The sequence below is a fragment of the Prunus mume genome, linkage group LG7 (genome assembly GCF_029339155.1).
Source record: "Prunus mume cultivar Tortuosa linkage group LG7, ASM2933915v1, whole genome shotgun sequence".
NCBI lineage: Eukaryota > Viridiplantae > Streptophyta > Magnoliopsida > Rosales > Rosaceae > Prunus > Prunus mume.
Window position 1 is genome coordinate 12,719,772 of NC_142704.1, and position 13,230 is coordinate 12,733,001.

Consider the following 13,230-nt stretch of genomic DNA (forward strand, 5'->3'; position numbering starts at 1 on the left):
CCACCCCATTCTGTTGAGGAGTGTAAGGGCATGAGCGTTGATGTATGATGTCATGATCTTGTAAGAACTAGTTAAGATCATAGTTGAGAAATTCCCTGCCATTGTCAGAACGAAGAACTTAAATTCTGGCATGAAACTGAGTCTCCACCATTTGATAAAATGGTTGAAACTTGGAGCTAACTTCCCCTTTAGTGTTGAGAAGAGAAACCCAAGTCATGCATGTGTAATCATCTATAAACGTGACAAACCATCGAGCTCCTGCCAAATGACAATTTTAGTAGGTCCCCAAACATTAGAATGAACAAGAGAAAACAAAACAAAACTCTTATTTGAACTTAATGGGAATGAGGCACGATGGCTCTTAGCCAATTCACACGTATCACACTGGAAGCTAGAAACATCAAGACTGGAAAATAATGATGGAAACAACTTCTTAAGATAACCGAGTGAGGCATGCCCAAGACGTTTATGCCATAACCAAACTTTGTCTCTCTCTCTCACTCAGAACAAGTTCCACTGGTTGTGAAAGCTTGACAAACCTTGATCTCACTATCCGGTGCCCAGTCCAAGTAATAGAGTTTGCCCCATCGAGTACCACAACCAATCGTATTTCCTGTGAGGATGTCCTGAAAAACACAATGATTCGGCCAAAATGCTACAGTACACCCCAAAGTAGTAATAAGTTGTGCAAAAGATAATAAGTTATGGTCCAAAGATGGAAGAAGCAATACAAAATTCAGATGTAGGGAAGGAGAGAGAGATAGAGAGCCCTCCCCAACCACAGGGGAGGAGGTACCATTAGCATTAGACACCACCAACGGAGTGGATGATTTGGGACTAATAAGTTGGCCAGAATAAAATGTTATGTGATCCGTATAGCACCCAAGTCAATAATTCATGCGGGTTGTTGAGATGACGTATGAAAAGTAGAACCTTTGATGGTGGCGATAGAAGCATAAGTTCGAGTATCTGGGTCAGCAGGATTGACTGCTTGCTTCTATGAGTCTGCAATAAGGGGGAGAATCGTAGGGGCTCTTGACATTGCAACGGAAGGAAGATGTGATATGAGAATGTGAGGAATTTTGATTGGAGTAATTTGATTTGAAGAATTTGATGTATGAATTTGATGTAGGAATTGGATTGGAGAGGTATATGTATAAGATTTGAGGGTATGTGCTTAGGGATTTTGATAGGATGATTAGAGGACTTTAGATTTGAGGGATTTGAAATTTGGGGAAAAATATGTGGAATTTGATTTAGCGGTTTTGGATTTGAATATGAGAAATTTGAGATAAGGGTTTAGAGACAACCTATGATCGATTGCTCTGATACCATGATAAAAATATGAATATGGTTTGAATATTTTAGGTCAAGTTTTATTCTTCTCCATAAGGAGGTATATATAGGAGTTTACATGAAGTGCTTTACAAGCAAATAGATATAGTAATCAATTAGGATAGTATCTCCTAATTATACAATGATTTTTCAACTATATAGAATAGGAAAGTAAATCCCTTAATTAATCAAGGAAATAAATCTCCTTGATTAATTAGGAGACTCACGTCAACAGTCTGGACACCAACTCAGTTTTTATGTTCTACCTTCTTTCTCCTAAGTACTTGAAGAATGGATTGGGAAGTGCAGTAAGCAATAGCCTGAACAGTGACCATTGGATTTACTCCTAAAGCCGTTGGGAAGACACTTGTGTCTGCTACAAAAAGTCCCTCCACTTCCCATGTCTCTCCCATCTGGTTCACCACAGACTGCTTCGAATCGACACCCATCCTGCAGCTCCCCATCTGATGTGCTGAACATATCGCGGATGAAATCTCTCTTAGTGGCCTTGAACTCTCTTCTTTCACAAACCTCTCAAACTCATCCAAATTCGCCTTCTTCACATGTAAACCCTTCCCTTTAAAGTGATGGGTTCCAATGTCTTCAGCACCGGCCGCGGCCAATATTCTCAGTGACTTCTCTAGTCCTATCTTCAGATTGTTTTCATCAAGAGCTTCCATTTCATAACTGATTGAGTCTGGTGGTGCATTCACAGTTCCTGACCCTTTATCTCTTGCCAATGCAAATACATGGGCAGTCCTAGAGAACCTGCTCATTCTATGTTTTATGTCTTTGCCTGAAACCCAAGGCATCACAACCGAGAACATACCTGGGTGCAATGCCGGTGTTTGTATCACCGCTCCATATCCAGACTTGTTGAACTCTGCCACTACAGTAGACATTGCTGTCATTATCCCTCCTTCGTAGCTCTTCTTCTCTCTCTCAGGCCATCCATCAAACACTTGTGAATCTGGAAAGTAGCCCCATGCCATTGCCACTGGATGCAAATGCAAGTTTTCCCCAATATTTACGTTCTTCAATCCGCTTCGCTTCAACAGTTTCGGAGTACACAGAGCTCCGCAAGCAACAATAGTTACCTTAGACTCCACAAAACCTATTTCTTTACCCCCTCCATGCTCAAATTTGAAGGCTACCCCGGTAGCTGTGTTTCGATCTCTTCTTCCTTTCTTTCTCTTGTGCAGCACTTTTATAGCCTCACATCCAGTCAAAATAGCACCATTGCCAGAATTCACCAAATCCACAAGCCACGTCTCCGTGGTACCTCTCTTCCTTCCATCTTTGCAACCAAAACAACACCAACCACAATAATGATTCGGTGGCGAGTTTCGAGGAATATTATTTACAGGATACCCCAATTCTTGGCACCCTTTTCTTAAAATTTCATTATTAAACCCTTCTTCTCGTACTTGAGATTGAACTCCCATTTTTTCACAGACAACATCCAGAGCTTCTTGGTATAATTTACTGTCGAACAGCTCTAGCTCATGGTCATTGCACCATTCCTTGATTATGTGCTGTGGGGTTCGAATCGAAGCGGACCAGTTGATGGCGGAGCCTCCCCCAACAGTAGAGCCAGCAAGAACAAAAACTCCCATGTCATCAGTTGCAATTAAGCCGCCTGATAGGTACATTTGGTCCATTGCAGGTCCTTCAAGGAGTGTAAGATTCTTCCTGGCATGATAGTTTCCTTTCTCTATAACAACCACTTTGTAACCCGCCTTTGCTAGAACGCCTGCAACAACACCACCTCCTGACCCCGAACCGATCACTACCGCATCGCATCGGATGGTTAAAGAAGGATTTGACGGGCAGTTTACAGTTTTTTCAGAGTGAAGAACAGAGGCTGGAATTCCAAATGTTCTTAGAGCATCCACAACTAAATCCTTTGGTTTGTCCAGATTGATAATGCCTCTGTTAAGTGGTCCAAACAGCTCTTCTTCGTGAGGACATGCATTTTGTTCTTCATTGTTGAGTCTTTGGTTTCCAATTGTTGTTGATGCTTTGAATTTCTTGGTTTTGGTGATGAACTCTGGATCAGGCCCAGTGTAGTCAATAGCTTTCCAGGATAGATTCTCATTCTTCTCATTCACCTGTAAATGAGGGCATTGCTTAAATTATTATGTAATATTGTAACAATTGTTTCGCTCGAGTACAAGATTGTGGAGGTTAATTGTTGCACCCTACCTACCCACCCAGGATCTCTTTTCAGGAACTAGAGTTACATATTAAAAAACTTTCGTAAATTTTGATCATCAAATGATGTGGCTTAACATGAGCAAATAATATGCAAATGACCCACTACCGTAGTGGTTTGGAGCAATTGATGGGTTCAAGTTCTAGCAACTATGTAAAGTGTGTGAGTTTAGTATGTTATTGCCCTTCTAAAGGTCTTTAAAAAAAAAATTAAAAAAAAATCATGAACAAATAATATTACGCTGCCATATTATTTGAAATCCAAAACTTATGAGATTTGCTTTGACATTCCTAGCACTGCTTAGTGAAGAAATCCATTTATTTTTTTCTTTTCTGATTCACAATAAAAATGTGACTTGAGACTATAGGGGGAGGAGAAGGAGGAGGGGGAGGGGGATCAGTTCGGTGAAACTTTCAAAAATCCATAAAATATATTTGGAAAACTAATTTGCGGAAAGGCTACAATTTTTTGAAAGGCTACAATTTGATGCTATGCGGGTAAAATAGTAAGAATAAAACAAATTACAAAACAAAAAAGATCAAGTACAGATATATGGAAATCGCCAAGTATAGTTAACCCCCTTCCCCATTTCTTTCTTTTAATTTTTAATTTTGTGTGTTCTTTTTATTTCTTACCATTTAACCAAAAAAAAAAAACAAAACATAAAACTCATTCACATCACATTACTTATACACACTTAAAAATGCTATTTAGGCACACGTGTGAGTGCGTGTCAAGAGGCTACAAAAATACTTTAAAATGATAATTGACATATTTGTGAGCGCATGTTAAGGGGTATTTTTGTTCAAAGTACATCTTTAATGAAAGTAGTATCCACCTGTAAATGTACAGATTGACGGAACTACTATGCGGGCTCCGGTGGGCTGTAGCCGAGGGATTCTTTTTGGGGGAAAAATCAAACCTATATAGCCCAATATCTTAAACTAAACATAAATAGAAATACACAATTTCCTACATTGCCAACAACAATATACATAGTCACATGTTTTCAAATTTAATATTTTTCATTGATTTGTCTTCAAAAAAGAATCATTTTTCTAAATGAAATTCACCGTTTAGTGCATAATACGACCCTAATTCCATTTTTTTTTTCTTGTGTTTACAATTAGCGTGGTTTATATGATTTAATGTATACTTTTATTTATAGAAAAACTTTAGAAATTGTAAGTAAATAATAATAATAATAATAATAATAATCCTTAGATTTTAAGCTAATAATTTGAGCTAACCCATCTCACAAATTCCTGATTTTGCCCTTGAATGTACCCATAGGCTAAAGACATATGATGAACAAGTGTTCTTATATCACAAGATCCTCCTACGACAAAAAGTTGGTGTCTGATTTATTTGAATGCTACTCCTAGTTGTTGATATTACTCGCACATTTAATATCGAATAATGATTCTTCTCACGACATATCAATAGTTAAACTTGTATACGCACAACCATCTAGTAATATCTTAATTAGCGTAAGTCCCCCTATTAGCATAAATTTGGATCACTCTGATTTTTCATGTCACTTTTACACCAATCATATGTCGTATGCTAATTAACTTGTACTAATTTCATTCACTTGTTAAATAGGGTTGGTAACTTGGAACGGTTTTTGGGTTATTTCTTTTTTCTGCTAAATGAAATGGGGTTAGTATGATTAAAAAGTGAGTCAGAATTTCATGTGTGAGGGGGCCTCTTACAAAATATTTATATAAAAAAAAAATTTGAACACACAATACATCCCAAAATAACCGAAAAGGCCAAAACATCATACATTATGTATTATAAATATGTTATGAAATCTTTACACTTTTTTTCTTTTGGTAATCTACAAATTAGTTGAAAGATCCATTGAACTCAATTGAAACTTGATCATTTGGCAAAATAATAATAATTTGAAACTTGATAATATATTATATGGAAAATAAGAGAATAAATAGTCACAAATCTAGATAAATGGGTGAAAATGACTCTTAGAATTTGAAGAACTTGTGTAAAAAATAATAATACGTATACTAAATTTTTAGAAAATTGATCTAAAACATTAAGAAAGATGTAAACTTGAAGAGAAACCCCAAAAATAGTAGAAGTATCATAAAAGATATTAATATATAATATATATTTTTAATATAAAAATGAGGGGTGGATCCTCAAACATTTTATGGTTTTTCCCCAACCATTTGTTGTAAAAAGCAAATACCGATTTAAAGGTAGTTTATTGTTTTTTCTCACCACAAAAAATAGTCAACATAAAGGTAGATTATTTGGCAAAGATGGGGCATGATTTGGAGTTTGGCACCAAATCAACATGTGCTTTGGCAGTTTCGCCTACCATATACAATTTCTTGTGAACCTGAGAGTTATTTCTATCCTAGAAAAGTGAACAGTTGGTCTTCCTAAAACAAAACAAACGAAATTACATGATGATATATATAATTAAAGCATCATATCTAAAGCAAATTTCTGTTTGGTTGAACAAAAGATGTGAGTTCTGCTAGTTGGTTAAAAAAGAGTACCGGCTTACTTGTATTTGAGTTCGATCCCCCTCCCCGTGTATTAGAGTAGTTAAGATATAATTATGTAAAAGATAAGGAGACAAGGAAAATAAAAAGAAATCAATATTATAGGAATATTTGACGGTACCTGAGTGAAGAAGACAAGGAAAGTGAGAAGCTTCATGGTCTTGAACAACATCCTAAGGAGATAAAAGTAACTAAGAGACCATGACAATAATATTTCTTCCCGTTTCTGCTGAGACATCTGAGGAAAACTCTGAAAGTAGGGAAATTGGCTTGAAAGGCTGGCTCTTCCACACAATATGAAGCTCCCTATCCATGTGGACAAAAACCACAACGCCAATCGCATCAACCATAGCTTTGGGTGCTTCAGTCTCTCACTTATCAGTCCCCCTACCTGCACATGCATGCATATTTATAGTGAGACATGAAACTCAAATTCAAAAAGTAGATTGAGCAACATCTTAACAATAACAACAAAGACAAAAACAAAATGTTTATACATATACATATATATATATATATATATATATATTACAAGTGATGAGTTGAAACAAGAGAGAGAATCGAACACAGGACCTGGTGCATGTGTGAATTCTATTAACAACTTAAGCTACAATTACTTTACACCAACAACAAATAATTATGTAAAGATGTGTTTTAAAAAACAAATTACTCGTTGTGGTGTTCCTGCCATGGAAGCCGAAGTCCGGTAAAAGGCAACCAGCGATGCATTTGTGGTGGCATCGGAGATGTCGATGGAAGGCAAGAAGGTGTCACAGAGGGCAGTGAGTGACTCCATTTCACGAGAGGAGAGAGAGTTTGGGTACAGCTGCCTCTCTCCTCCAAGAAAGAGCCTCTGTTTGTTAACACTATCAAGTTCATCAATAAGTATTGCATGTTCTTGCCTTCCATTGATCTCCAGCGGGGAGAAGCTGCTGCCATCTCTAGCACCATTTATTTGCTCCATAATTTAAAGCAAAACAGTTTGTGACAAAGAAAAAGCTTCAGCCTGCAGGTTGATTTATATAAAATGGATGTGTTGAAAGTACTAAAAATTTCAGAAACAAATTAATGAGAGAGAGAGAGAGAGAGAGAGAGAGAGAGAGAGAGCGTGGAGGGGATGACAAACCGAATTTGTGGCAATCAGAAAAGATGATGAAGTAAGCAGAGCAAGCAAAGCCAAAAGGCATGTAACGCATAACCAACCCTTCAATTAAGTCGCTGCATCTACCATAGACGACTATTAATTATTTAGGTTCCTCTTTTTGAATTTGAAGTTATCTCGAAAATAGTTAGGTACTTTCACTTGACACTTGGTCTCTATCGGTTTCAATGGCCTGGCTCTATTTGTTACTCCAAAACCGATCATGCATTGGACCATTCAAGTTTCAACGCGCCAACATCTTCCACATGTTTTCTAATACAACAGCCTCATCTTATTTTTTCAGTCTTCTTTTTCTGCTTCCTGAAAATTAAAATCTCAACCTTTTAATTTTAAGGGGTTTTGATACAAGTCCAAAAAGTTTGGTCTTTATTAAGTGAAACTCATGTCTTTTTTCTTGTTGATTCTACACCCATTAACCGAGTTTCATATCTAATTTTTATTATATCCGTTTTGCCATTTGAAATAATTATGACAAGAAACTGAAAATCATCATACACATCTTTTAGCATAATTCAACATTGTTGCCTTATATGGATAAATCTTCTTCAGTGACCAAACAAAACAATCAGTTGAATTGATCTGGAGAGAATCAAGCCTGTGAGCACGATAGTAGATAGGCAGAGCACAAAAACCCTGTGAGCACAGTAGTAGGTAAGACAAAACACAGAAATTCTGTGAGCACGACAGTATATATTTGTTGCATTTATATATTAGTTGCAAACACAAGAACAATATAGGTTAACATATTGTTTTTTTTTGGGTCAAAATTAACATATTGTTCCGTTCTTAAAAGAGAATACAAATAAACTTGAGAAAATGATATTTCCCTAATATTTTGTTGTGATGCCCCGACCCAATTTTAACCGTTTATTCAATTTATTTATTCGTGAAATTACAATGTTGCCCTTGGGGTAGGGTCACGTTAGTCACTTTTCGATCCCTTAAGGATTTTTGAGATTTGAGTGGCACCATTGCGTAAAGCTCACTCTCGCGAGTTCGTAGATAAGTAGTGGGCCCAAATCGGAGTTTAAACGAAGATGTGGTCAACAGAAGTGCAATGGCACAACCATGAATTTTTCAAAGTTGGATTTTTAAAACGGACCAACTTTCTCTCTCCCCCACGCATTTTCTCAATCTCCCAAACTTTCTCTCTCTTTCTGTAGCGACACGCCAGATTTCAAATGGCGTTTTCGACCACCAAATTTGATGCCACAATTTCCAAAATTCTCCTCTCCTCCTCTACCTGACCCACCCAATTTCCCAGGTCAAAAACCAACCTAGTCTCTCCGATTTGAGGGAAAATCCTGCCAAAGCGCCATTGATGCCGGCGAATTTTCCTGCCACCTTAGGTCACGCCAGCACTTGGATTAGATAGCACCCTCCTCCCTTTGCTTTCCCTAGGTTTTGGGACACTGTTAGTGGCTGCCGCCGTTCGAGGCCGAGAAATATCGGTCAAATGCTCCCCTTGTTAGTCTGAACGTGTTGGTATAGGTATTGTTGGGTGTTTTGAGAATTTTTCATCGCTAGAATTTTCTCAAGACACCCACGCTCTGCCGATGCATGTGGCGGCGCTTGGGCCACTAGGTGGCCCTGAGCACGAGGAATTGGTTACCGTTTGACTATCGAACGGATATTGTGGTCTAGTATGCGATATGCGGGTTCGATAGGTTCAGACCGTTTGATCAATTCCAATTTCAAATACGTTGTTCTCTGTACCTCTAGGATCGTGTAGGAACTCACGGATCGAGGATTGGAGTCCTGGATACTCCGAATCAATGATTCTAGGGTTAGGTAAACTAATGATCATTCGATCATGTAATCGAGAGCGATCCGACCACTTAATCGAGACTAAACTTGTAGAACGTGTTTAGCATACTTTGTTAAACCTGTAGGAACTTTCAAAATGTGGGACCCGCGGGTTCGGTTGACCAAATTTGGGAAGTTTGACTGCTCAGTTGATCGAGAGTCTTCCGAGGTTATTCCACCTTTCGAAACGCGTAATTGTACCTTAGAAACTCCCCGTTAGTCGTATACACATTTTGAGTCCAAAAAACTAGGAGGTTGTTTTAAAGTTCTCGTTCTAAGTGCTTTATTTAATTTAGTCTTTGTGTTCTTCAAAATAGGTACTCAAGCTCCACGTGCTCAACAGGCAAGACCCAATTAGGGTCAAGCAGCTTTGGATTCTCTGTTAGTGGACTTTGTTTTTAAATGATCATTATTTTCAAAAAGGAATGTCATGCATTTTTATATTTGATTTTTGACTTTTGGTACTACAGAATTTTTATAATGTCATGACTTTGGTTTTGTATCGTTTATGGGAGTTGGTATATATTATATATAAATATTGGGTATGGAATTATGGATGCTACTATTGTCCGAATGTCTATGTATATGAGATTAGGTACATTGGGATTATTTTGGAAATTGGATATGATCTTGGTTTATGAGTTGGGATGTGGGATATGTTATATGGGAATGTTGATGGCACCACCCTATATACCTCCCTGGCACTTGGATGCTTGGATTGGATATTTGGAAACAATGGATACTTGGATATGTTGGAACCTGGGCACCCTTGGTGGGGTGTTTCGTAGGCCTTGGCCGGGCAGTTTGCATGCGTAGAACTTAATTCAGCCGTACGAGTATTGAGAATTCTGCTATGTGTGTCTGGGAGTCTAGTCCCCCGGTTGGACTGCTCATTCCCTAGCCACATGGTTATTGAGGATTCTTCTATGTGGCATGGTCAAACAATCACCCAGTTAGATTGTTTCCCTAGTACAAGTTTGGTAGTGGTCATACCTATATATATATATATATATATACCTTTATTCTTATTTATTGGTGAGGATCCTTCCTCGCTCGCTGTGCCTATGGGCATGCTTTTTGGAAGAGAGTGGTCTGGGAAGTGAAAAAGGTCCAGTTTGAGTTTGTATTATATGCTATATCGGGATATTGGATTTACTTGGTTTACGATTATGTATAAATTGGTTTTGAATGCATATTTGGCATCGTTTTATAATACGGTTGGGTTAGTACGTTGTTTATAACTATGTTTAAACTTGTTTTTGTCCACTGACAATTTTCTATTTTGCGTCCCCTAGGCAGAGCTTGATTAGAGTCGAGAAACAAAGCCAAGATTCGTATTTCCGCACCCTAAACTTCTGTAGGGCAATTTCTATTTGTTTTGTTTTCCGTTGAACGTTTGTTTTCGGTTGTAAACTGAAATTCCTTAGACTTGCTCTGTTATCGCCCATGTATGGTTGAATGTTAGGCGGGAGGCCTATTCTGTAAACTATGTGTCTTTGTATTGTGTGTGCTGCCGGTTGAGAATTTTCTTGTTACTATGTTTTGACAGGTTGAAAGTTGGAGAGAAGTCCGTTTTTCAAGGTAGACTAGGCTGAAATTTCAGTAGAAGTCCGTTCTTATTGCTTGGATTGTTTTGGTTGACACGACCCAATCGGTAGGTACCATGTTTTTTGCGGACACCAACCGCATTTGCGGTTCCACCGAGTAGTGGTGAACCACAACTATTTGGCCGGTTGCGGTATCAAATTATGCAATACCACGAGTTATCAGGCGGTTTGCAGTTTCCACAAAAATTTGTAGTTACCGTACCGCAATCAGCCCTAGTTAAAAGTAGGTTGTTAATTGTAATATTAACAAAAAGGCAGGGTGAATCCTCAAACATTTTATGGTTTTTCCCCAACCATTTGTTGTAAAAAAGCAAATACCGATTTGAAGGCATGATTATTTGGCTAAGATTGGGCATGATTTGGAGTGTGGCACCACATCAACATGTGCTTTGGCAGTTCCGCCTACCATATACACAATAATTTCTTGTGCACCTGAAAGAGTTATTTCTATCTCGAAAAGTGAATAGTCTGGTCTTCCTAAAACAAAACAAAAAAAATTACATAATGATATATATAATTAAAGCATCAAATTTAAAAGATAAATGAGTCTAGTTGGTTAAGCAGTGTGCCCGCTTACTTGCACCTGTGTTCGATCTCCCTCCCCGTGTATTAGAGTAGTTAAGATATATATATATATATATATATATATATGTAAAAGATAAAATAAAAAGAAAGCAATACTATAGGAATATTTGACGGTACCTGAGTGAAGAAGACAAGGAGAGTGAGAAGCTTCATGGTCTTGAACAACATCCTAAGGAGATAAAAGTAACTGAGAGACCATGACAATACTATTTCTTCCCCTTTCAGCTGAGACATCTGAGGAAAGCTCTGAAAGTAGGAAAATTAGCTTGAAGGGCTGGCTCTTCCACACAATATGAATCTCCCTATCCATATGGACAAAAACCACAACGCCAATCGCATCAACCACAGCTTTGGGTGTTTCAGTCTCTCACTTATCAGTCCCCCTACCTGCACATGGATGCATATTTATAGTGAGACATGAAACTCAAATTCAAAAAGAAGATTAATCAACATCTTTAACAACAAAATGTTTATATATAGAGAGAGCTTCCATTGGAAGATCTCTCAAATAAGCTTATTTAAGGGATACTCTTATAGGGCCCACTCTGCATTGTATTTCACTAATCCAAATCCGTCTAGTTTTTAGATGATCATTCAAAGATCATCTCTATAAAAAAAAATACTTGAATCTGGTATCATTTGACCACTCAATTGAGTTATTGGAATTTTAGTATTTTTTTGAAGTACCGTGTTCATTGATTTTGGAAGACACAATTGGATGTTGAAATGGTTTCTGATTTGTTTAATTTTTTGTATGGATGATCTATGAATGAAGACCTAACAAATTGGTAGTTTGGATCACTGAAAAAATATTCATAAGATACCCTAAATGGTGTCCCTCAATAGAAGGGTATATATAGATTATACAAGTGACGAGTTGAAATAAAAGAGAGAATCAAATACAGGACCTAGCACATGTGTGAATTCTAAGATTTTGGGCCAAAATCTAACTCTTTATATATTGGACCACATGTTTATTAAGTCTTGGGCCTTGATATTTTCAATATAGCTGAGGTTTTGGGCTAAAACCTTGAAGGCTTTACTTATTTAGGGTGCTGAGTGGAGATTTTGCATGCAAAATATTAGCTAAGTGTCTTATTTTTATTGGCAAAGTGTTTGGCTAGATGGGTGAAGAAAACACTTAAGTGTGGGCAGCTGCCCACAATAGGGATGTATTGGGTCCGCCAGTAACTAGCGTAGTGGTTTGGAGTATTTACACCTTCAGGTAAGGTCTTGGGTTCGAGTCATAGCATCCATGTAGTGTGTATGAGTTTAGTATACTATCGTCCCTCTCAATAGGAAAAATCCTTTTAAAAAAAAAGTCAAAATCAATTTTCCATTTCATTTTATGCATTTTAAAATATAAAAGGGGGCTCTCTGAACTAGTATTCTTTTATTAGATTATCATTCTTCACTAATACTGTGTGGTTTTTAAAGTATATTTCTTTGGTTTAATATTAGAATTTTTTTTTTAGTTAAACTGTTACTTTTCGACAACTCCATAATATCATTCATGTACTTGTTAAGGTATCATAATGAGCCAGCTATCTGATGGTGTAATTTTTCCAATGGCAAAGCCAAAAAACAGAAAACAAAATGACTGGGGTGCTTTTTTTTTTTTTTTTTGGTAACGAAGAGATTACATACAAAAAGAGGACAAATATTTTTTCTTGCAGCTCTCATAGCAGGTTACAGCATAATACGTGAATTTGTCCAAATCTGCCACATTAAGAGAAGGAAAATTGTGTTGGACATTTGCATTTTTGGCAATGAGGCAATTCACTAGGCCATCCTACATATTCATACTTTTCTTATATGGTATTGGGAAATTAACAAAATTTTAACTAAAAAAAATCGAAACATAAAAATGTTATATGGAAACTCTATTGAGCTGGTACTTTTGAGTTCTACAATAACAGAAGCTTTTGAGCAATCCGTCTTAATCTCTCTATTCTTCGAATTGAGGGTGATTCTCAAATACTT

At 37.3% G+C, this 13,230-nt stretch overlaps 1 protein-coding gene across 2 annotated transcripts; it reads right to left on the minus strand.

The window, feature by feature from the left end:
• Window positions 1–1,351: 1,351 nt before the first annotated feature.
• On the minus strand, window positions 1,352–7,352 carry LOC103336683 (Long-chain fatty alcohol dehydrogenase family protein). 2 transcript variants are annotated; one of them, XM_089041577.1, is made up of 4 exons: window positions 7,214–7,352; window positions 6,758–7,093; window positions 6,209–6,478; window positions 1,352–3,446 (listed from the first exon to the last, which is right to left on the minus strand). In XM_089041577.1, exons 2-4 carry the CDS (start codon window positions 7,049–7,051, stop codon window positions 1,584–1,586), a joined length of 2,427 nt encoding a protein of 808 aa, XP_088897703.1. In that variant the 5' UTR covers window positions 7,052–7,093; window positions 7,214–7,352; the 3' UTR covers window positions 1,352–1,583. The 2 variants fall into 2 exon arrangements, with proteins under 2 accessions (XP_088897703.1, XP_008237995.2); XM_008239773.3 differs by lacking the exon at window positions 7,214–7,352 and having other exon boundaries at window positions 6,758–7,198.
• Between the last annotated feature and the right edge of the window lie 5,878 nt (window positions 7,353–13,230).

What these genes read in the sequence shown, in the direction of transcription:
- LOC103336683 (XM_089041577.1), bottom strand. Translation starts at nt 7,051, where the DNA reads ATGGAGCAAATAAATGGTGCTAGAGATGGCAGCAGCTTCTCCCCGCTG. An exon ending in TGGCAGGAACACCACAACGA is followed by an intron (nt 6,479 to 6,757) that starts GTAATTTGTTTT and finishes ATGCATGTGCAG; the next exon opens with GTAGGGGGACTGATAAGTGA. An exon ending in TCCTTGTCTTCTTCACTCAG is followed by an intron (nt 3,447 to 6,208) that starts GTACCGTCAAAT and finishes CCTCATTTACAG; the next exon opens with GTGAATGAGAAGAATGAGAA.